This window comes from Orcinus orca, chromosome 5, assembly GCF_937001465.1.
Source record: "Orcinus orca chromosome 5, mOrcOrc1.1, whole genome shotgun sequence".
In the NCBI taxonomy this organism is placed as follows: Eukaryota; Metazoa; Chordata; class Mammalia; order Artiodactyla; family Delphinidae; genus Orcinus; species Orcinus orca.
In genome coordinates this window covers 72,648,273-72,672,815 of record NC_064563.1, presented here as the reverse complement: position 1 = coordinate 72,672,815, position 24,543 = coordinate 72,648,273, and the positions used below count along the sequence as shown (strand labels likewise).

General features: G+C 37.8%; 1 protein-coding gene across 4 annotated transcripts in view; it reads right to left on the bottom strand.

Moving 5' to 3' along the window:
• Window positions 1-24,543, bottom strand: part of CCDC50 (coiled-coil domain containing 50) — an 82,841-nt gene that overhangs the window by 6,027 nt on the left and 52,271 nt on the right. For 3 of the 4 annotated variants that reach the window (XM_004278757.4, XM_012536367.3, XM_033403714.2), the window contains 3 exons: window positions 23,584-23,663; window positions 18,683-18,789; window positions 10,529-16,863 (listed from right to left, as the gene is read on the bottom strand). In XM_004278757.4, coding sequence (XP_004278805.1) covers window positions 16,844-16,863; window positions 18,683-18,789; window positions 23,584-23,663 — 207 coding nt within the window. In that variant the 3' untranslated portion in view covers window positions 10,529-16,843. Of the gene's footprint in view, window positions 1-10,528; window positions 16,864-18,682; window positions 18,790-23,583; window positions 23,664-24,543 lie in introns of those variants that run through there. The other variant, XM_049710472.1, reaches the window with a different exon arrangement.

Here is a 24,543-nt window from a genome sequence, read left to right as displayed (position 1 = left end):
CTTTGAAACATGCTCAAATCTCTCTGAACCCTACATTCTCCTTAATATGACTACAATTACATGGAATTAAATCCTATGTACAGAAAAGGGCCTGGAACAGAATGTAGTAAAAAGTGTTTGTAATTGTGTTTCCGTAGGACTATGGGTGATGCATTAATTGATTTAAATTCTACTTATCACAATTCTAAAAAATTATATAATTAGCATTTAATACTTTCATAAGGTATTGTTTTTTGTAAAGAGTATGACTTTTCCTAACTAAACCAGTGTATTGGTTTTTATATCCAGCCAATCCAGTTGATGAGTGCTAAGTCGCTAGTACTTCAAGGTTTAAGCCGTCTTGCCGGCTCCGAGAGCCCTCTTCTGGTAAAATGTGGGTACAACAGACAAAAAAGCAGAATTTACAGTTTGGTGAAGGTTAGAAAACACCAATTCGTATTGATCAATCATTTTGTTTTCACTTGCATTATTGTATGAGCTAGTTAACATGTTAAAATGGGACTCCCCCCGTCTCCGTTTGAACTGAGGTATGTAATTGATCTGTGCTGTCTGTTAAGAGGAGCCACTAGCCACGTGTGACTCCTGAACACTTGAAATATACCTAGTTTGAACTGACAGGCCCTGTGAGTGTAAAATACACACCTTCTTTCAGAATTTATTGTGGGAAAAAATTAAGTTTAAAAAAATTAAGGTTTGGGAGGCTCTCAGCTATTTTTTCGTGAAATAAACTCTCTGCTCTCTTCTCCTTCTGTGATACCCATTACCCTAATGTTGCCCTTTCTAAAAGAGTCAAGATTGTTTTTAGAGAATTTCCTCATATTTTTAGATCTTAATTATCTTTTCCCTTCTACCTGTCTCATTTCTAGATTTCTATTTCAAGCTCACTATTTCCCTCTTCCATATGCCCTGCTTTATTTCCAATGCTTTTAAATGCATTCTTCATCTCATTTATTGAGTTCTTTAGCTCCAGAATATCTGTTTGGTTCTTTTTCAGAATTTCAATTTCTTTGGTAAAGTATTACTTCTGTTCACTAATTTTATTCCTGAGCTCATGAAATTGCCTCTCTTAGTTTTCTTGTAGTTTGTCAAGTTTCTTCATGACAGCTATTTTGAACTCTCTAACAGATTCAAAAAGTCAGATATTCCATGACTTTAAGTTTGGATTCTGAAGAATTGTCATTTTCTTTTAGTGATACAGTGTTATTGTGGTGCCTCATGGTGTTTGATGAGTTGTTCCCTTGCTGGTGCCTTTAAAGTAGTGAACATGTTTCTACTTTAGATAAAGCTTTTTTCCTAACTTGAATCTAAAGATTCAACAGATTAGAAATTAGAGGCCTTTCTTTTATTTCTCAGTAAGTGGCACTATAGCCTAACATTTTGGCTTCCCTTATCTGAGCTGTCTCTGGTTGTATTTGAAAGCCCTCACTTTCCAACCCTCCACCACCTCTGTCAGAGGTTTCACCAAGTGCTCTTATTATCACTGCTTTTGTGCCCCTGGGATTGTTGGTGCCTTGCTGCGGCTGGTGTTGCTGGCATTGCTGCCTGGGGCACTAGGATGGTGGGCACTTCTGCAGCATTCAAGATCTTCTGAGTTGCAGGCTCTGCTGCCACAGAGAGAGAGAAATGGGGAGAGGGGAAGCCAGGGTCATGGGTGCCTCTGTCTTGTCCGGTGTTATTGGGTTCCTGGATGCCACCACTGCAGGCAACCGTCAGGGGGCTGGAGTTGTGTGCACCGCCTTTCCTGCTGATCCTGGGTTCTCTGGGGCTTCAGGCTCAGCTGCCATGGCCAGGGGACCAGGATTGCAGGCACAGCCTCCACTGTTCCCATGGTTTTTGTCTCCTGTATCTGTTCCACCCATCTTTAAATGTACAGATATGTGGAATTATCTGGCATCCTGGTATGTTGGACAGAGGTGCCTTTTTTGAGTTGTGGATGTTTTACTGGTTGTAGATTGAAAGGGAGGGACAAAGGAAACATCTCACTCTGCCATGATGCTGACATTGTTCTCCCTTGTTCTTTTATCCTTTATCCTATAAAAGCTTCCCGCCTTCCACCCCATTCTGCAGTTCTCTGAAAGAAGACTCCACTTCATAGTTCGCCCCCTTAGTTTGTTAGTATCACCTAAATTGTCTTCTTTAATCATTTTTTAACACTACATAGTAAATGGGGATCCCAAGAATGTCAAGGTTGGAGAGAGCTTTAGGAGCCCTCTTTCCTTTCCATCCGTCAATTTACTCAACCTAGAAACTTCTACGTTGAGCTCCTACTATGTGTCAGGCACTCTGCTAAGCAAGAATAAGATGCAGTCCTAACCAGGATTATATGTGGTTAGAAATCACTATTTCCCAGTGTAGCCCACTTCACCTTGAAAAATATTTCATTTTAGAAAGATTCTGTTTACATCTAAATAGAATTACAAAGGAGCCTGTATGTTTGGAGAAAGTGAGTTTATAGTGGTTGGAGCATAGTTTAATGAATAACTTGCTACTTCCTGAGGCAGCCTAACAGCTTTAACTGTTAGAAAAGTTCACTTGTCCACTTTGTCAAAATCATCCTGGTAACATGAAGACTGCAAGTTTATAAAATGTTCCTCTTTTTCGCCAGTAATATTTTTACCGAGGTTTGACTTTTCTGATATTTATCACAGCTTTATTTTCGTTAGTGTTTTCATGGAACTTTTTTGTTTGCTTTTTGTGTTGTTTTTTTTTTTTTACTTTCAACATTTCTGTATCATGTATTTTAAATATTTCTTATAAGCATCATATAATTGGGTTTTCTCAGTCTGACAATCTGTGTCTTTTAATTGGAACATTTAGTCCACAAACACTTAATATAACTACTGAAATGTTTAGGTTTGAATTTACCATCTAACTACTGGCTTTCTACTTGTTTCACTTTTTCTATGTTCCTTTTAGATTGATTATATTTTATTATTCCATTTCTCTCACTATTATCTATCTTAGTAGTTTTACATTATTTTACCACTCTTTTTGTTGTTATAATAAAGATTACAGCAAGCATATTTGACATATCAAAGTCTAATAAAAGTTAGTATTTTTACCTCTTCCTTTACCTTGCTTCTTAGTGTGTTGTTAGACCAGCGGCATAAAAAATCACCTGGGAGCTTGTTAAAATTTAAAATCTCCAGCCCCACTCCAGAACTTTTGGTCAAAATCTACAATTTAACAAGATCCCTAGATGATTCATATATTAAAAATTTGAGAAATACTGCTTTATGACACTTTAACTCCATTTACTTTATCATAATTCATATACCATTTTGGTGTATTTTATTTACGTTTTAAACCCACAAGATACCTAATCATTGTTTTAGACAGTCAATATTCATTTATATTTACCAACAAATATATACTTTTCATTTATGTTTATTCCTTTCTGTATTTCTGACCTTTCATCCAAGATCTTTTCACTTTTGCCTGAAGTACACATACATCTTTAGTGTGGCTTTTCATAGCTTTTGTTTGAAAATTTATTTCCCTGTCATTTTTAAAACTTCATTATGGACATTTTCAAACATATATAAAAGTAGAGAGAATAGCATAATAAATCTGATTTACTCATCACCACTTATTGATATATGGCCTATCTTTTCTTTTTTATACTCATTTATGTCCTACCCCTGACATCGTATCATTTCATCTATAAATATTTCAGTGTGTATCTCTGAAATATAAGAAATTTTTGTTTACAACACAACCCCAATTTCATTATCAGACCTAAAAAATTAACACTAAATTCTTAATATCAACAAATATCCAGTCAGTGTTCACATTTCCCTAATCACCTTATAGATTTCAGTCTTTTCAACTGGTTAAAAGTATTGCTTGTGTCTTACACTGTTCCCCTTCTCCATTTTCTTTACAAATATATTTTATTTTGAAGAATTTTTGTTGTTTGTTTTATAAAGTTTCTTAGTCTGGATTTTGCAGATTGCAATCTTATGTTGCTATTTAAAATTGTCATGAATGCCCTATACTTCCTATATATTAGCAGATAAATCTAGAAACTTGGTAATTTTGTTGATAATATTGTTACTTTCATTTGGAGGGACATAATATCTAATTCTCTCTCTTTTTATGATACCAACTGTTAGTGATCATTGTGTAGATCTATTAATTCTTTGAGGGTTGCAAAATGATTCTATCATTCTATCATTTTTAAAATTTGACTATTAGCTAAAATATTCTATAAAGGGAAATTTATCATAATCAGCTATTCATTTATTCATCAGTAAGATACAGATCTTATTTTAAAAAGAAAAAAACAACAGGCAGGATAAATGCTTGATTATTCTCCATATTCACCAGTTTTCAAAATAATGAGCTGGTCCATAGCACCTGCCACAGGTGATCAGTAAGGGTTATTTTAAGGGGATAAAGATCATTTTAAATACATGGGTTTAAACATATTTTATGTCTTTCTATCCATTTCAGTCATTATTCTTATTGATGCACAAATTATCCTGTCTTTGGCTGATTGGGGATATTTTGACAAAACCTTTTCTTTGATAGCTTCTTTGCTATCTGGTAATATAAGATATTGCAGTTTCATCTTGCAAATTTAAATATCTAAAATTAGCCATTTCTCTATGAAAGTCTGATTGGTTTTTTTTGGTAGAAAAAAAGACCACAATCTGTGCATGAAGGATGTTAATCGCTACCAGGGTGCTATTTGTTTCTAGGTCTATTTGCTTTATTTTACTTTCACTTTTATAGTTTTCCTTTTACTTGTAAAATTTTGTTTCATAGTGATTTAAAATAAGTATCTGGTTATAACATCAAATCTACAAGATAAGGTATATCCCATTATGTCTAGCTTCTACATATCCCCTACACATGTATTTCCTCCCTCCCTATAGCTAACTTTTAAAATTTTTATAAACATTCCATTTTTTCTTATTATAAGGAAACATGCATACACAGCAGCATCCCCACACACCCCCTTTTCCAGATACATGATGCAAAACCTTTATGCTTTCACCACCTTCCTTTTCTCATTTAAAAATATATCCTGGAAATGACTCCATGGCTGAGATTTCCCTCGTTCCTTTTGACAGCTAAATTGTACTCCACTGTTTATTACTCCTCTCGTTACTCATGAAAAGCATGGTAAGATAAATTTCCCAACATTAATCTATAAAATGACTCAGATTTGCTTTCTAAGAAACTGCCCAGAGTGATGGCAGCCAAGTGACTATGTAGGCGCCTCCAAGCTCCAAATTCTGCCACAGAAATATCTAGAAATAAGCAGAAACTTTGTCAGAACTATGGAAAACAGTCATAGGTTTACATTAACCAAGTGAACACAGAATCCAGAAAAAGTTAAAAACAGTAGAAAAGCTTCTAGGCATTTTACTCGCCATCGCCCCGCCCCCTTCTCTGGCTCAGCCACAGTTGAAGACAGTAGCCTCCATTCCCAGTTGGGGCACCCTGGTCCCTGTTTCCAAAGGAAGCGGAGCAGAATTCATTTGCAAATTATTGTGTAAATCTTTATAACTTGACTGGGGGGCTACCTGAAGGAGTGATGCAAAATCCTCATCTCTGTTTTGCCTAAGTTGGAATTCACGGAGGCTAGAAAAGCAGTGGGCATCATTTGAAAACATTGCAAAGTAGATAAACCATTCAAAGGCAACTGGGGCAAGAGATTACAGTTGAGACAACAGATAGCCGGTCTTAGGAGAAAAAACCGGGGAGAGAGTTTCTTTGTGAAATTGGAGCAATTAAAAGCACCCATATTTATGGAGAAATTTAGAAAACCATGCACATGCCCAGGGCAAGATGCATGCTCAGAAAAGACCTCAGAAGAACTCAAGCTTTGACCTTGGGTAGATCTTAGACTCAGTGAAAGTCTGGCTAAGTGTTAAAGGAGGGCTTCAGAACAGTCAATCTGCAAAGACTAGGAGAGATTTTTTTCCTTTTCTTTTTTTTTTCACCTCTGATGTTCATGAAAATCTCCATCAAACACAAGAATATACATAACATAAAATATGCCATTTTAGCAATAAAAGAATATACCAACTAAATAAATAAATCAATGAAATGATGAAAAAAAAGAAAATCACCAAAGTGATCTTAAGTTTCCCCTGGAGGAATAAATATGAAAGAATAGCCATAGACATATTTTGAAAGAGTCATCAAGGGGAAACGTCTCACTAGATGTTAATTTCATGATTTAAAATGTAGTACTAGACTAGGAACTAAGACAAAAATTTTTTTTAAATGAGGAAATACAAAATTTGAATCATTACAATAGTGGCATTTCAAATCCACAGGAAATGAGTGTGTTGCTTAATAAACGACATAGAAAGAAAGGACCAACAAAGTGAGAAAATAAAATAAAGCTAAATTATATCAAAACAAACTCCAGGTGAACTAAACATCAAAACCTAAACAAAGCATAAAAATGCTAGATTAATATATAAGTAAATAGTGGAGTTTTCCACTTGTAGGAAGATGAAATAAACCTACTTCTCCCTATTCTTCCCACTAAATGCAAGAAAAAACAAACAAACAAAAAAACCTTTAATGTTATATAGAAAACAAACACAAGAAGACTTAAAATGGTAGAGAAAAAAAAGATGAGGGATTTGGGGACCCCAGGAACAACATGATTTTGAGTTCCTTGGGTTTTCTTTTTGCCTTGTATATATCAGACTTGGATCTGAAGAAGCCAGGAACGTGGAAACACCAAGAGGCCCAGAAAACAAAAGGCACCAACCAAGGGCCTTCTATCTCTAGCCAGAGAACTGGGAAAGGGACAATCTGGCAAGACAGATACGTTTAGACAACAACAGTTCTACTCCAGCCAAACACCACAGAGAAAACGCATGGCTCCATGACTCCCCTTGCCAGCAACGGCCTGGTGGGAAGCTTAGACCTTCAGCCTTGTTAGGCTGTAGGGAGGACCCTCGACCCCCTATCATACTAGGGTGGTGTCAGAGAAGGCAGAGTAGGGAGCTGGGACTTACATCCCCAAGGTGATGAGCCATCCACCATGTCCTCTCCCTGACCACACACATACACAGTGTCAGTGGGGACCATGTGAGGAGTCTGGACCTCCTCCACACCAGGCAGCAACAAGACATCCCTCCCCTTTCTTGTTAGAATGATATAAAAGGAGGCCTAATCTCCGTTAGTCACGACTTTCAATAAACCTTGATCTAAACATCACACTTTATGTAAAAATTAACTCAAAATGGATCAAAGATTTAAATATAAAACTTAAAACTACAAACTTGTAGAAAAAAGTACAAAAGAAGGGCTTCCCTGGTGGCGCAGTGGTTGAGAGTCCGCCTGCCGATGCAGGTGACACGGGTTCGTGCCCCGGTCTGGGAAGATCCCACATGCCTTGGAGCAGCTGGGCCCGTGAGCCATGGCCGCTGAGCCTGCGCGTCTGGAGCCTGTGCTCCTCAACGGGAGAGGCCGCGGCGGTGAGAGGCCCGCGTACCGAAAAAAAAAGTAAGACTAAGCAGAGTTCTTAAGACTTGACGCCAAAAGCATGATCCATAAAAGGAAAAATTGAGATATATCACTTGGTACCCACCTCTCCAGGCCAGAAAAGTCCACTGTCATTTACACACACATCTGCCAATGGCAGATATACCTGCAGACACACACACTCACACACACACCCCGCCCCCAGCTCTGTGTCTGAGAGCCCCCAAGGCCTGGTCAGGGATTTGAGGGCAGGTGCTTGGTGGGTCAGCCGGAAAATCTTCCTCAAAATCAGGCAGACACTGAGAGCACTGCTCGCGAGGGCACAGATCAGGAAAGGAATGACACAAAATAATCAAGTGTGGCAGGTGCACGTCACAATTCACATGACCAAAGGCTCAGGAATCGGTGAGAAATATACGTTTCGGGAGTATGAGAAGTAAGGTATACTAGCTGGACGTTCAAGAGTTCACAAGAATATCTAAAGACCTTTCAGTGAGAGAGGGTCATATTTGAAGCTTGGGGATAGAAAGAGACAGATTTGGTTAGAGGAACACATGTTAAGTTGAGGGCAATGTGCTGGGTGTGGAGCTAGGAGCAGAACAGCACAGTCAGGAACACAAGATCAGCAAAGGGAACAAACACGCAGTTATAAGTTCTGGAGACTAACGTACAACATGGTGACTACAGTTAATGGTAATGTGGTATATACTAGAGATTTGCTAAGAGAGTAGGTCCCACGCGTTTTCACTACACACACCTGCACACACAGGTAAGTATGAGACGCGATGGGTATGCTGCTTTGATTGAGGTAATCATTTCAGTGTATACGTACATCAAAACATCACATTGTGCACCTGAAATATATACAATTTTTGTCCAAAATAAACAAAAAAAAAATCTTTTTAAAGGACACGAGTTCAGGAATGAGGCCTTTCAAACGAATGCCTAGGAAGAGTTCGGGATTTTCCAGGCTCCCAGTAGGGCATGAGGCTCTTCTCTTTTTGAGGTATCTTAAAGGAACCCAGCACATCTTGACAGCCAGGATCCTAGAATATTCGACCTGAAGGAGTACTTACAGATTGCCAACTCTCACTGCAATGAGCTTATTAGTAGAAAGGGTAAGTGGTGTTCCAAGGTCCTGAACCAAGTTCACAGAAAAGCCGGGACTAGGACTCAGACCTCCTTATTCCTGTCGATTTCCTTAGTCATTGGCTCTACTGCAGTGTTTAGTTCATGTTTGTTTAAGCACGTAACTCAGATACAATGGGGAGGAAACACGTGATCTTTCTGCCCCTTGATATGTGGGTGAAATTTCTTCAAATCCCTACCCTGTGACATGTAGTACTCCAAAGCCTTCTGAGATTTCTCTAAATTTCCAAGGAGTAGAAGGCAGCTAAGGTTCTCCCGGCTGTCTTTGAGGAGCTTTCTAGTGTGCTACCTCTCCACACCACATGGCCACAGCCTGACACTCGGACCCAGCCATACCCACAAAACCCACCCAGGCATATTGGGTACCTCCTGCCACAGATTAAGGGGAGCTGCCTTAATTACATATTTAATTTTTTAATTGACTTTTAGGTATGCAAACTTTTACCCCTGGCAACTTTCACCCATTCTTTAGAAACTGAAATCAACACATCACATTTCTTCAACTAAAAAATACTGTAATGTCTGCATATCACCAGTGCTCCTTAGGTGTCTGGTAGTGATACACAGTGTAAACCTTAAACAGAGCAAAGAGCAATTTTCCTTAAGCAAAAATTAGTTTATATGGGAAAAGCAAAGGACTTGCAATTTGGGACAAGCCAACTATGTTGAAACATAAGCAAGTCTGGAGAACAAATGGGGAGGGGTTGTTTTGAACAAAAGTTCACTGGAGGAGAATGAGATTTTGAAGTGGTGGCGGCTTCTCATTGGCTGAAGATTAGGGCAGCTTACTGTTGCCAGGTGAGAGAGGAACTCTTCCTCCTTCCTGCTGAACTATACAAGCTGCAACGCGTGGCACATGCGAGAGCCCTCCCTTCGTGGCTTCCCAACTCCAATTTTGGATTAGGTTTCCTTAACACGTTTTCACAACAGTATAGATGTATAACTGAGATCACTTAGATTCCCTGTAATATTTGCCAGAGAAGGAAGTGAGGTCTTGAGTCTGGCCGAAGGAAACTAAATATTGGGTTGGCCAAAAAGTTCATTCAGGTTTTTCCGTAGCGCCATGAAAACCCCAAACGAACTTTGTGGCCAACCCACTAGTTACCTCTTTAAAAATCAGTTTAACAGTCATTGAAAATAGTATCTTATTTTTGTTATGAGGGATTTTTTGTTTGTTTTTGTTTTTGTTTTTTTTGCGGTACACGGGCCTCTCACCGCTGGGGCCCCTCCCGTTGCGGAGCACAGGCTCCGGACGCGCAGGCCCAGTGGCCATGGCTCATGGGCCCAGCCGCTCCGCGACACGCGGGATCCTCCCGGACCGGGGCACGAACCCGTGTCCCCTGCATCGGTAGCCGGACTCTCAACCACTGCGCCACCAGGGAAGCCTGTATCTTATTTTTAAGTAACCTGCTAAATTTCTGCAGAATCAGTTTCCTCATCATGATTAGTCTAGTAAAGAAAATTAGATAAAGAAACACCTCATAAAGGTAAAATGTTAAATGCTGGTTATTATTAATGTCTATTTTTAACATCCATGGACTGCATGTGCGGTGCAGACTTGGTTTTTGGCCTCACGGAGCCTTTGATCATTCGGATTATTGTGTGAACATCCACTTACCTGTTTTTCTTTCAAATACATCAACCAAGCCACCAATCACCACACACAAAACAAAGCCACTTCTCTAACGGATTTTTTTTTTTTTTCCTAACGGATTTGGACTTGGGAGTACTTGTTGAGAATGTTAATGTACTAGGAAGTATAGTGTTATACATGGTTACAGTAACCAGAATAAGATAAAAAGCTACTGTTATTAAACAAAGATACATTAGGGTTAACTTTGTAAAGAAGAAAAAACAAATGAATATTCCCAGATCTTCCCAAGTCCTTGAATGTGGTAAAGAAAACATGAGACAGAGACCATTAACGTAATAAATGGATGACTGTATTAAGAGAAAAGGACAAGATTGGTGTTTGCCTCCATCCGTTCAGGAAAACAAGCACACGGACTTATACAATACTTTGGTTTAAAAATGATTCATAATATCAATGTTAAACCTGATATTGAAAGAATCCAATGGGTCACAAGGTGTAAAAAACGAACCACTGAAACACAAGCTTGCATAGATGAATGAATGAAGATGTATAACTGGCACTGAAGGGAGGCTTGAGCACTGGATTCTGAATGACGTTAGCACCTCAGTCGCCCAAGACACAAGAACGTCTCCAGCACCACATTTCTCACTTTCCCCAATGAGGTCATGAGCAGAAACCTGTGCTGTATGAAGGTGGATTGAAACAGACTGTTTCCATCAACTTCTTCCAGAAGCGTGCACACATACCCACTGGTACCCAACATCAGTCACCTTAAGGCATCCAGTGTCCCTCACAGTTTCACTTAATCTCTAGATAGGCATGTGATTTGAGGTGGCCTCCTTGTTTTCTGTCCTCAGACTGGCAACTCTATTCCATTAAGGTTCTGTTCAGTTCCATGAAGTAACTATTTCAAAGCTGCCTTTCCCTCTGGGGCTTGGCTACAAACTGATGAGCACTTGAGATAACATCTCACTTGTTTTTTAAACATCTACTTTCCAAATGTCAAAGGGCTTTCTTACCAAAGCATCCAAAACCTCTGGGCACTGTGCAGTTACCTCTTGCAAGAGGATACTTTTCCAAATTTTGAGACAAATGACAGCACCACCTCAAATTTCCTGAGTAACTTGATTTATACGAACAAACTCCTATACTTTATAATTTGGCACCTTTCAAAATACAACAGTGTTGGGATGGATTCTTCTTAAGGAAAACCGCATTACAGAGAATTTTCATTTTGGAACATCATTTTTATATGCTGTCATAATACTTCATGAACTAAATATTGGGTTGCCTTTAAGAGGCAGGTGAAAAATATAGCTATATCCGAGAAAGGGCATTTGGCTTTCAGTCTATGACAAAGCTGAAGGTATAGCCTACGGGGATTTCAGAGGCTAATTCAATAAGAAATTTTAGAAATTCTGATATCAAAAACCCTCTCACTAAATTTAGAAAGAGTTAGAAACTCTTTTAGCAATTATGGTCTGAAACTCAGTGCAACAAAAATTTATCCTAAGTATATGTATGATGTGTAATAGTATATTCTCTCAACTGTCTTCTCTTTGCTGTCCTTAATCCTTGCTCTTTTGTGAAGGAAATGTCACTTGACCCCTGTCTTTCAATTCTTCCATTCTTTCTATATGAAACTCAGCAATGAATCATGGGGCACTAAGTTACACAATTAGTTCTGTTCTTATCTGAAATGCCTTATGCTATGAAAAAGTTACTCAAGATGAGAGAAAAATTTTCTAGTTTGCTGAGAATACACAAAAACATTTAAGTCTATTAGGAACATATATCTAGGCAGTGTTCACACATATTTAAGGGCAAAGAGAATGATTTTTAGGACCAGACATTTCCACCAATCAACATGATTACTTAGATGATTGTGTTAGTCTGTAGCATCAAATACAACCCTAAAACACACTCTGGTGTCTCCCCTACCATAGCAAAAGTTTCAGATTGATTTTCTCTTAAAAGTAATAAAATACAAACACTCTTCATATCAACAAATCTCCCATTTGAGTAAACGTCTCTGTTTTGTTCGGTTTCCTTTTTTTGTTAATGTATGCATTTTAATATATAAGAGTGTTGGTGAAATTCTTACAAAACGTAATGACTTCACACTGCATAAGAGAACCTTTGGAAGTATCTTCTACACAGTAGCCATAGAAAAGGAGGACAGTCAACTCTCAATTATTTAGGAAGTGATCACCTGAAGAATCCAGTCAGGAAATTCTCTCTCGCCTACTACCAGGCTTGTTGGTCATGCCACTGCTCATTCACAGATTGAGAGGCGATTTGAAATGGAATGACATACCTATCAGTGTGGACGTCACTCACAGCTTGGTGTGAGGATGTCCAAAGCTTCTGATGATGAGGATGTCTGGGGCTCACCTGTGAATTTTATATCTCAATGGAGAGTTGACAGTCGTTCACATATAGGAAATACAGTACACTGACCTTGGTCAGAATCAAACTAATTTAAGGCAATACTGCTCCTCACAGACATTGCTGGCATACAGTGCAGGTCTCCTAAGAAAAGTGACTGTAGAAGTGAGGATTTCCTACTTTACCCTTTCCTTCTTGATTTCTCTAGAAATAAATTCAGCATTTCTAATGAGAGTTAAATGGCAAGAGTAACAACAGCCTCAACTCTTCCCTTTAACAGTCTTATGTATCCTCAGGGATAAAAGAGACTCTTCCCAGAGAACTCTGGGTGACACCGGGTGCCCCGTGCAGCATTATCAGGCCAGTCTCCAGTTTGCTTCTCCCTGCCCAGATGACCTACTATGGACTAGGGAGAAAAAAAGGATCCTATCACCAGTAAGATAAGCAGTTATGGCTTTAAGACTCACAGGCACCACCAGATAGAAGGAAAAATGGATCATTTTATCTAACTTTTCTCTGACTCCAAGCAGTAAGCAATGGACAAAGTACTCCAAAAATGTTTTTGTCTTTGTTTCTTTTCCTTTTCGCTCAAAGAGCAGGTTTTGATTTCTGTATGCTTGTTTCTAAAAAGCCAGTATTATCAGAATATAGCACACTATGTAACAGTGAAATCTACCTGAAGGATTCCCTTTTCCGTATTAACGTCCCCAACATAATAGTGCTTTCCCAAAAGGGAAAAAAGCCTTTGAGTGCAAGTTCTATCTTGTTCTCAGTCCTTCAGAAAGCTGCTTACGCAGGGGTCTTACGTCTTTATGTGGCTGAGGATATTACAGCCAATCACCACAGTTATCTTTCAAGGAAATCATCACTGAATAAAGGAATAATCTTGGTACTCCCCAACGTGATTTTTATGTAAAGACAACACTCATTAAAAATCAAGGCCCTAGAGTGTTAACCACTTATGTGGTAAACTAAATGCACCATATTATACCAGGTGTTTCCAAAGAGCAATCTGGCACAAGACAAAATTCAGAGAACATTTGACAGTAGTAAAGAAAAATAATAATCAGTTGACAGTTAATTAGTTTTATACTGAAAAGTCCCAAGATTGTGCGAAAGGTACGGACAATGTCTGCAACGGATTTATTCATGGTCCAGTCCCACTGTGGGCCACAGTACAGAAGAAAAGGGGAAAACAGGTCTGGTTCCTAATTTCCTCGTGAGTCCAGTGGAACACAGGCCCAAGTTCACACATTACGGAATATGTTGATCTAGATCCAAGTGGCCACTGCCATTCTAAAAAGGTTTTCCTCCTGGGAGCATCTATCCGTATCTTTTCTAATTTAGACGTTTCTCTATGATCAAAAACCATATAGTCTTTTCTGCAGTTCATTAGTCTGTTGCTGGTTGTTGTAAAGTCACTTGGGAAATAGTAAGTCCAAGACTTTGTATGCAAAGTCACCTTCTAAAAATTGCAGTGTTATTTTAAAGCATGTGTAGCAACCGTCCAGTCTCCCAATAAAATTATGTCTAACAATGGTTAGACAGTAGAGTCACATTATTTTCAACTCAGAACATTTAATCTTACCCTTATCTAACCTTGCTTCCAGGCGATGACTTACAAAAAGTTAGGTTGCGGCAATGGGGTGTGCATGTCCAGTAGCCTTATGATAAGGCTCCACAACGCACTGTGCTCATTCAGTGATACTGATGTTAATGAGACCTGGTCTCCACAGAACACAGGTATGGAAACAGAGAGATTTTCTAAAGGCCAGAAGTATTAGTTTACATCACAACATTAAAGCATAATACACTGTGGGCTTAAAAATTAAATTGCATGTGTTCCAGCAGTAGGAACAGAAACAAAATAAATGCTTCCATATTTATATAAAAATGACAAAGTGAAAAGCAGAGAACACAGTGAAGAATGTCTGGCAGTTTCTTAAAATACAATTGTTAGTTGCTTCTATAGTCTCAAAGAAACAATTACACTATTTGAATGAGAGTAAGAGGAATTCGACTGGTTGAATTTGATCTGTCTCCTTACTCACAGGGAAAGAATTATTCTGATACTCCTTAAAGTGTCTGCTTTACAAAAAAAATTAAATTAAAGTAAAATATTTAAAAATTCTAATCTTTTAAAAACCTTAAAAAAAAAAACAAATTTTCAGTACAGATGCTGAATTTGTGTGTCACGAGGGAAATACCACCTTTGGTCACTCACTAAGACAGCTGAAACACTAACATCCTGGTCACGTGTTAACTCACCTGACATTTGTTTTGAGTAAAATATATCCAGTTAGCATTTTACAATAATAAATACGACTGGATGAAGTAATACATGAGAGGCAAGAGAAATGTAGAATTTGAAAAGAAGAACTGATCATTGTATGAGATAGAAAAATAAACATTTATAAAATAAAAATATGGCAAATGTTGCCCATTTGCCTGATTTTCAAGTAAAAATATACTGTTTTTTTTTCTTTAAAGCTACCATAAAAAACTTTTTAAAACATGAAGCAAAATCACAGGGCAGACAAAGAAAACTATAGCATTACTGTAAATCAACAGTACCTAAACTTTGGATATTGAAACCACCTTCTGGAATTTGACTTAAGGCTAGGGTCTCCGTTTGGTTTGCCCTTGCCTATTTAAATAAAGACTTTTTCTCGTTCATTTCATCCTGGACATTCAAAGTCCTGTTATTCTTCCTTTCCCCAATTTTCTGAAATGACTACATCCTTAAGGGTTTTGTTTCTTTCTAGATTATCATTTTCCCAAAACTTAATTCTTAGATATCTTTTACTTAAGTTCACACAGTCCAAAAACTTTATGAAACTAAAGATCTTTCTCAAAATGAAAAACCCAAATCTGCTCTGAGAAACTAGTCTAAAAAGCTTCCTGAATATTGCCCAACTTTAAAGACTATCTCAAAAGATAAGGCAAACAGAAGCCAGAAAAGAATGGATTAACCGTTTTTCTCAAGTCACCCACAGATTTCTTTCCTAAACAAACATCACACTAAAATGCCAAAAACGTCAGATTCATACAATGAAAAATAACAGGAAGTCAGGCTGAAAGGATATTATTTATATATATAGCATGACTGATACTTATGTTAACTAACTAGTATGGGAAAAGAGGCATTTCCATGAGGTTAGAAGATGGAAAAAAATTCCATATTTCTTGAAGAGGGGTTTAAAGGTCTGGCACAAAAGGAATCCAATGCCCCTGTGTCATTAACAAATGTGTAGAACCAAACAGTTGGATGAAGAACCCCTTTATCAACTTCATGCCCAATTAATCTACTTATTGACAGATACACAAAATATTTTTGAGAGGTTGCCAACATATGCTGCTATGATCAGTCTTACAGCTAGAGAAAATGATGGCAGCACCATGTATAGAAACATCTTTCCAATTCCATTCCCTTCGGCTTTATAAGTAAATGTAAAATAAGAGAAGGGATACAAAATTTTTCATTTTCAGTTTTTCGATTTTCAGTTGATTTTGCACAGACTTTAGTTAAAACTTCACAGAATTAAATTTTTGCTAGTAAATACTAATAGATGGTCCAATGCGCAGAGGCTTCAGAAAGCCTTGCTATTGAGGAGGCAATGGCAGCGACGGTGTTAGTGAATGACATCTAGGCCAATCTTCTCAGGAGGGCATGTAAGGATACGTAAAACCTCTACAGTCCTGGTAGTCTGTTACATATTTCAACTGTTCCAGGTTTTTTTTTTTTTTTTTTTTAATATTTTATGGTTGTGATTTTTTTCTTTCCTTGAATAGTAAAAAGCAAATGTCTCTGTCTTTTAATATATCATACACTAATGAACCAAAAAAAAGCTATTTCTTATATTCTTTTATTCTGCATTGCATCCAAACATTGTGTTACTTTGATCATTATCTCCACAAAATTCTAATTGCTAAATAAAGCCTATTCCCTAGATATCAATACTCCATACCTAACGAAAATGGCATTTTATAGAGCTCTTAGATACTATATCCCAGGAAGCGTATGCAGCATAAAGGTGGCCAATATTCAGAAGCTAGATTTTCTTGTACTGCCCACGTGATCAGGAATAACCAAAACATTTTAAATGAATGAAAATTATTTATGGTCTAAAAAACACTTGAGGATAAATCTGAGGAATACAAAATATAGGAGAAAAAAATAAGCATGGAATGCATTCTGTATCATCCAGTAATTTTGCTACAGTGAGTCCGTTTTCAAGGCAGGTTCCTAGGTTTTTACGGCTTATAATGGAAACCTGGAGAGAGAAGGAAAAAAGAAGAAAAACGATGAAGGAAAAATCTCTGAGACACTTTTTCTCCCTGCTCAGGTAAAATAATTTACCTATATTTATATGCATTTCAAGTGGTTCATATTTTGTTTGTTTTTGGTTGTAAGAATACAATTGGCTCTCCATATCTGCAGGTTCCCCATCCACCATGGACTGAAAATAGTCAGAAAAAAAATTTCCAGAAAGTTCCAAAAAGCAAAACTTGAATTTGCCATACGTTTGCAAGTATTTACAGAGCAGTCGCACTGTATTACGTATTGGAAGTAATCTAGAGATGATTTACAGTTTAGGGGAGGACGCGTGGCAAATGCTATGCCATTGTATACAAGGGTCTTGAGTATCTGAGGATTCTGAGATCCTCGGGGGTCCTGGAGCCAATCTCCTGCAGATAACCAGGTTGAATTTACATTCAGAATCAATGTGTTATTTTAATATTATGTATCAAATGTATGTCAAGGACAGGAAGGCACCTCCTAAAAGTGATGCATGTATATAATTTGAGAAAGAACCTCATGAACTTCCTCCAGTTAAACAAGGGATGGTAAAAAGGCCACCAACCAATGGAAATTGTAGTGTATGGGTTGTTTTGATAATATTCAACTAATCTCATCTTTTAAGTAATGTTTTTTGTCTTAATGTCAACATTGGATGAATGACAGAATGATAGGGAAGCAGGAGAAGGAGAGCTTTTAAAAAAATACAAATGTCTGGCAAAACCTGCCCCCGGAAATTCTAATTTAATTAGTCTAGAGTTGCACCTGTGCAATGGTATCTTGTAATCACCTCAGAAAAGAAAATTTAAGTAAGTTTGGGAAGGCAATCATTAGATTTGGGAAAGGATAATGAAAACATCACCTAATAAATCTTCAAAAACCATAAAAAAAACCAAACATCAATTGATAAGACCTAATCTTTGTAAAGTCTGTTGCAATCTGCTTTCATATATTTTACTCATATAATCCTGACCATGCTGATACCATTAAAATCACCTCCATTTTTAGATGAGCAAATTAATATGAGAAACTACATTTTCCTCACTCATTTTATGGCTGTCATAAAAATACATCTAAGGGAACGCATACGGTTAGTAGAGGAACTAGACCCGATTATTCCTTTCATTTTAAAGATCTGGTCCAACTTAGATCTCGTATTTTTTTCTCATGTTCTTTGTCCCATTTTTCTTCCATGTGATGTGTTTTGTGTGATGTGTGTATGTATGTGCGTATTTTAATCTAATTAAGAGAATCATGGGCAGATGAGAAACAAGAGCCAAGACAGGAAAAGCCCAGTAGATCTAGATGCGGGACACAGTCTCCCTTTAAGAATCTGATAAAAGCTATGAACGACCTCTCTCCGGACCCTTGAACAATGTGGGGTTTAGGGGTGCTGATTCTCTGCACAGTTGAAAATCCGTGTATAATTTATAGTTGGCCCTCTGTATACACATCTGCAGACTCAGCCAATATGGATGGTGTAGTACTGTAATATTTATTATTGAAAAAAATCCATGTATAAATGAACCCCTGTGCAGTTCAAACCTGTGTTGTTCAAGGGTCGACTAACTGTACATAGAAAAGTCCTGTATTCAGCTTAAGGTGTTTGCTTTCTGTTTTTTAATCATTTTTGTTTGTTTTCCAAAAAATGAAGACTATTATAATGATCTTCCAAGAGGAAGAATAACTTATTTTTCCACTCTAGTGATCTATAAGACGGCATCTGGCTTTTCCACCACAGCATGAGGATTATTAAAACGGATCTGAAACCTGACCATATATATTTTTATTACCTTTATGAGAAGACTCTGACTTTGAGAAATGACGTGTGGAATTATGCTGGTTTGTAAAATGAGTGTAATCCAAATCCTCAGCCTCTGTCATGGTAGGTGGTAGTGGCCTGAAAAAAAGTTAGAATTTAAAGAGATACTCTAAGGAGTAATGACAACAATTCCACCTCTCACTGGATCTCTTGGCAAAGACATTTTCAGTAGAAATACAAAGCCAGAATATTTTAGAATCCTCATGTTAGTTCCTGGCCAGTTACATGACCTTGGATAAATTATTTAATCTTACTGTTCCTTTGTTCCGATGCACATAATTCAATGAAAACAAATATTTTCTGAACACCTAATATGTGTGAGGCATTGTGCTAAGGGCTAGAGAAACAAAGATTAATGTTACCACTGCCATTAATGAGAAGTATGCTTTGTTTTGGTAGGTATTACGAAGAAAAAGAGAAAGAAAGGAAAGGATAGAAGGGAAGAAAGTAATTAAGGGAGAGAGGGAGGCAGGTAAGAAGGGAGGACAGAGAGGGGACGCTGGCCAACACAGAAAATTTAGAGCAAAGTTCCTTACACCACTAGGTGGCAGAGTAGAACTTAGAGAAGGAAAGGGCAGTAATACCAATTACATGTGCGACTTTTCATGTCAAAACAAGACAAACTGTAAAAATAAATTGGGAAACTTTTAATACTCCAAACTTTGTATTATTTTACTTATATAACATAAATTTTTACAGACATTTGGCACTGATAAAGATAGAACAAAATCTCTCCCTTTTTTTTGGTTGTTGTTTCCTAAAGGTATGCTCAACATTTGTGTTAAAGCATGGAACCAGATGAGGTTAAGACCTGCCAAATATACAGCCACGTTGTAGGATGCGTCGTGTAATTATATATGCAATATGGAAAGCATAAATATTTTGAAGTTTGGAAAGTTATGGTCGGTTTGGGTATAATGGGTTCTGTCATATAAGAATGAGGACAAGTGTTCAAATTTCTCACCCTGACCCAAGCAGTAGGTATCTCCCTGGGTAGTCAGTGTCTGGAAGAGGTCAGCATCGGATGTAAATGTGTATATATATTGAGGGCTATGCTATGGGCTCTACAGAGACAATCTCAACTTTCAGAATGAGTTTGCATGGTAGCTATCATCCACATATTTTAGAGTTAGATTAGGTTAGATCAGGTAAGCGATCTAAGTTCACACAGTTGGTTAGTGGTAGAGCCAGGGCTCAAACTCAACTGGACTTCAAAACCAGTGCTCTTAACTACTATACTATGCTCTGCTACATAGGTGTGTATTTTTATCATTAGCATTATCTGCATTCAAGATTATACAAACACACACACACATACACACAAGCACACATACTCCTTATACTTTCAAATGGTACGTGGCATATGTTTTTATACTTTCTTACATTTTTATACACATATGATAAATATGAGTGTAACAAATAACGTGGCATTTTTCTTGTTTTTCTTTTTGAACCATTTGTTTACAAATATTAGAAATCAAATCAGTGTTTTCCTTTCATTATTCATGGATATTTATAACATTCGCCTTTAAAAAGTAACATAACACTTGGCAGGGACAGCTGAGACAAAGCAATCTGACTCCAGAATTAAGAAAGTTAATTAAAGAAGTAACTTAGGCTCAAGAAAACAGGATTGGTAATCAGGGTGGCAGGCTCTATTTTGTACTCTTTTTAATACCCTCATTAGGTGACTGGAAACTGGAGAAACACAAGCCAACTGGTACTGTCAAAAAAACTCTATGTTGGGCTTCCCTGGTGGCGCAGTGGTTGAGAGTCCGCCTGCCGATGAAGGGGACACGGGTTCGTGCCCTGGTCCGGGAGGATCCTACATGCCGCGGAGCGGCTGGGCCCGTGAGCCATGGCTGCTGAGCCTGCGCGTCCAGAGCCTGTGCTCCGCAACGGGAGAGGCCACAGTGGTGAGAGGCCCACGTACCGCAAAAAAACAAAAACAATAAACTCTATGTTTATTGCCTCACCATCAACTCATCATCAAGGAAAGGGATGCTAAAGAGTGAAACAAAGTATAGGACACCAACGAGTTCTCTAGGATCCCCCCTATAAGGATAAACAAACGAATCTAGAATGCCCTCAGTTCTCTTGGTGTGCTGTTTTGTTCAATATTTGATTACACGGAGAACAAATCTTGCCTTACTGCTTCCAGGGGTCCTACCAAACTATTTGTTACACTGGAGACAGTTACTTCAGTTAAGGGTATTCATATCCAAAGTTGGAAAAATCCTGTTAACTAATAGTTTGTTCTACAGTTTTTGATGTATTAGGATTACTTGTTTCCAACTGCTCGTATGAAATGATTTGTATCTTTAAGCTAATAGTGATAAAGCCAAATATGCTTCAGAATTCACTCAAAATTCATTTCTTTAAGAAGCCCGCCTAGACACCTAGACTAGTTTAAGTGTCTCCTTATGCTCTGCTAACAACTGTATTTTTCATCCTTAGCATTTAACACAATCATAATAGTTATTTGTATAATTATCTGTTTAGGTTATAAATTTCATAAGAGCAGGAAACAACTTTTTTTGACTGCTGCTTACTTTAGCTCTGGACAATTTATTAGGGTGCTCAATAAATACTTGATAAATGAGGAAAGGGAGACAAATATATTTCATATTCATAAGAATACTGTAGGAACTAAATGAGATTTATAAAATCCTTAAGTTTTTCTAAGGGAAAAATGCAAAACTAAAATACCAAGTAGTATTATTAATATACAATCCTAGAGTTAAAACAATTTGGAACTTGGGTTGAAACTTTTTCCAATTACAAAGAATTGGAATTAACTCAGATTGCCTACTGGTTCTATTTTTTAGACTAGAAATCTTATAATAGACAATGCAAATGACTTTTAACCATGACTGTTACACTTAAGTAAACGTCTTGAACTAGCAAGCTCCATGTTTCTCAACCCTTGAAACCATCTCTTTCTGTACAAATGGATAACTCAACTTCCACCATGATTAAATATGAAAGAGGAAACCGCAGACTCTAACCAGAAAGCATACCTTCTGATATTAGTTGTATAAGATACCTATAATAAGATAATAGGCTTTAAGTTTTAACTATGAAAATATAGGTTTCATAAAATTCTTATTCATTTTTGTTTTGCCATATATAGTCTTTCTGCAAAAGCTATTTAAAGACAAACATTCCTCTTAATTCAATTCAGTTCTATTAGTCATAGGCCACTTCATTTACAATAGCCATTTTTAACACAGGATCATTTGATTATTCATAATCAAATACATCAAATATTTTAAAGAGTACCTATTACATTCCAGAAACTTGTTTTCAACTTTAATAAATCCTTTAAATAGACATTCCAGACTGTTCTATCATAGGCTGTCAAAGTTATTCTAAAAAAGCCCAAGGTGCCAAGGTGTTCTAAAAGGCCCAAGGACTTCGAAGACTGCAAAATTACTAACTCTAAAGATGATTTTAATTCCCTTCATTAAAAAAAGCATAATATGCCACACCTATTTACCTACTGAGAACAGTTTAGTTACTTCTTATTTTCCTTGGCTGTTGCAGGGATGTAAATAAAGCTGAAGTATGTAGTTCTAAAATTTGCTTTAAAAGGCATTTGGCATGTGCATAACTAAAAGCTGGAAGAGGAACCAATTTTATACAATTAGACAAACTACACTACTGTTGCCCTAAAAGCTTTACAACCTGATATAATTTTCTGAAACGTATTTATCTTCTGAAAGCCCATGGATTTAAAAGTAGAGTATGGCATTTTAAGGACACTATATTCTCTTCAAGGAAACAAGTCTCGTAGTTTAAGCGTGAGCAATGAGTGGCAACAACAGTGTATACTTTTCAGTGTGATAAAATTTTTGTTTTAATAATTAATGAAGGGCTTCCCTGGTGGCGCAGTGGTTGAGAGTCCGCCTGCCGATGCAGAGGACACGGGTTCGTGCCCCGGTCCGGGAGGATCCCACATGCCGCAGAGCGGCTGGGCCCGTGAGCCATGGCCGCTGGGCCTGTGCGTCTGGAGCCTGTGCTCCGCAGCGGGAGAGGCCACAACAGTGAGAGGCCCGCGTACCGCAAAAAAAAAAAAAAAAAAAAAAAAATTAATGAATATATTATTAATAATCAGGACCAAAATACAAAGTTTCAATAATTTAGAGTTTTCAAAATATTAGATTTAGTGTTACTTTTGTCTTTTTCTATTTAATGCTCTCTCTTCCTCTTCCAATCAATTTCCCTTTGAAAATCAACAGAAAGAAATAAAGAAAAAATAAAGGTTGCTTCCCCAGAGACTTAAATGTTGAGAACCTGCAGTGGAAAAACAGCAGACGTTCCATAACCATGACCCAGGACTGCTTGAGAGAAGTCAGAAAGTATACATAGCATAGCCACAGCTATTTGATCTAGTGGGATTTAGAACAATCTGCAATGACTCAAATGAGTATTTGCCTAGGACGTTGAGACTCACAGAGAAATGAATTTAGGTGTATGTAAATGTCATGCACACACTAATGTGACCCGGAAACTCAGAAAAAATTTAAAACCTGAGATTTTACTTAGGAAAATGGTTAATCCCATCCCTTCCTAGCTGAGGGCAGTCAATTCAGTGACTCCAGAGACAAGAACTTGGTCCTAACCAAAAGTACATCTTTCCTTCTATACCCCAGCTTCTGTAAAATTCTCCGTCTTCCTGATTTGCCTCGTTCAACCCAATTTAAAACTGAAAACAAAGCTTGAAAATAACCTGCAAGACTTGATACCACCTTACAACTGCAGATTTCTGGATCTCCTTTCCAAGGAACAAACACTCTTTTCAGGCAGCCAACATCTCCTTACTCACCCCAAGATCAAGTTCCTCACTCCCTTTTTCAGGTGTCATCTTACCGTGCTGGCCTGTCATTCTTAGAATGGTGATGTTCATCACTCTCTCTTGACTTTGAGTGTGCTGATTTAGCTGTCTTGGGCTATGGGGAAAAAAAAGAAAAGAAAAACACACACACATACAGAAAACAGCAAACAAACAGAGAAAGATTAGATTTATTAATTATCTAAATGATATGAAACTCTCCTTTAGTAATTTCAGGTTACTTACATCCAGTTGAGCAACTTAAAATATTTTTAAATACAGCCACTCAGAGACAAAAAAATATATAATCATGAAAGTGTGTTGCAGGTTTTCAGTACAGCCAGATGAGTGGGCTAAACACACACAAACACGATTCCCCATAGAGATGCGCTTGGCCGCCCATTATTAACAGAACAGCTGCACAGCAGCTGAGGAGAGCTATAACTGATCAGGACCCTATCACGCCTTCCAGGGACAGACGCCCCTCCCCCATATTCTCTGCGTTAGCTCCTCCCTGAAGTACCTAGGTAATAGTATCTGGTGCACATTTCCTGAGTGGTTTTACAGATGTGAAAACCCCCACCAAATGGAAGATGTTAACTACTTGATGACCATGAGCACACAGCCCCCAGGCCTTCTAAAAATGCTCTCCTGAAACCCACCGGGGAGTTCGGGCTTCTTGAGTACTAGCAGTCCCAGACTACTGGTAGGGGGCCTTACAGTAAACACTGCGCTTTCCTTCCCCACAACCCAATGTCAGTAGAGTGGCTTTACTGCACATGGGTGAGCGGACCCAAGTTTGGTTCAATAACAGAACTGGCGGGACTCCCAGAGTCTGTGGAATCTAGCTTCATGCTCTTAAGCTTATTTCTGAACACCTGACTTAGGGATGGTAGTTTTCAAGCTCAGAAACTAAGGCATATTCATGCCAACTTTTCCAGGAGAGAAACAATTCCAGCACCAGTTACAGAATCTAGAGATGACAGAAGTCCTGATAC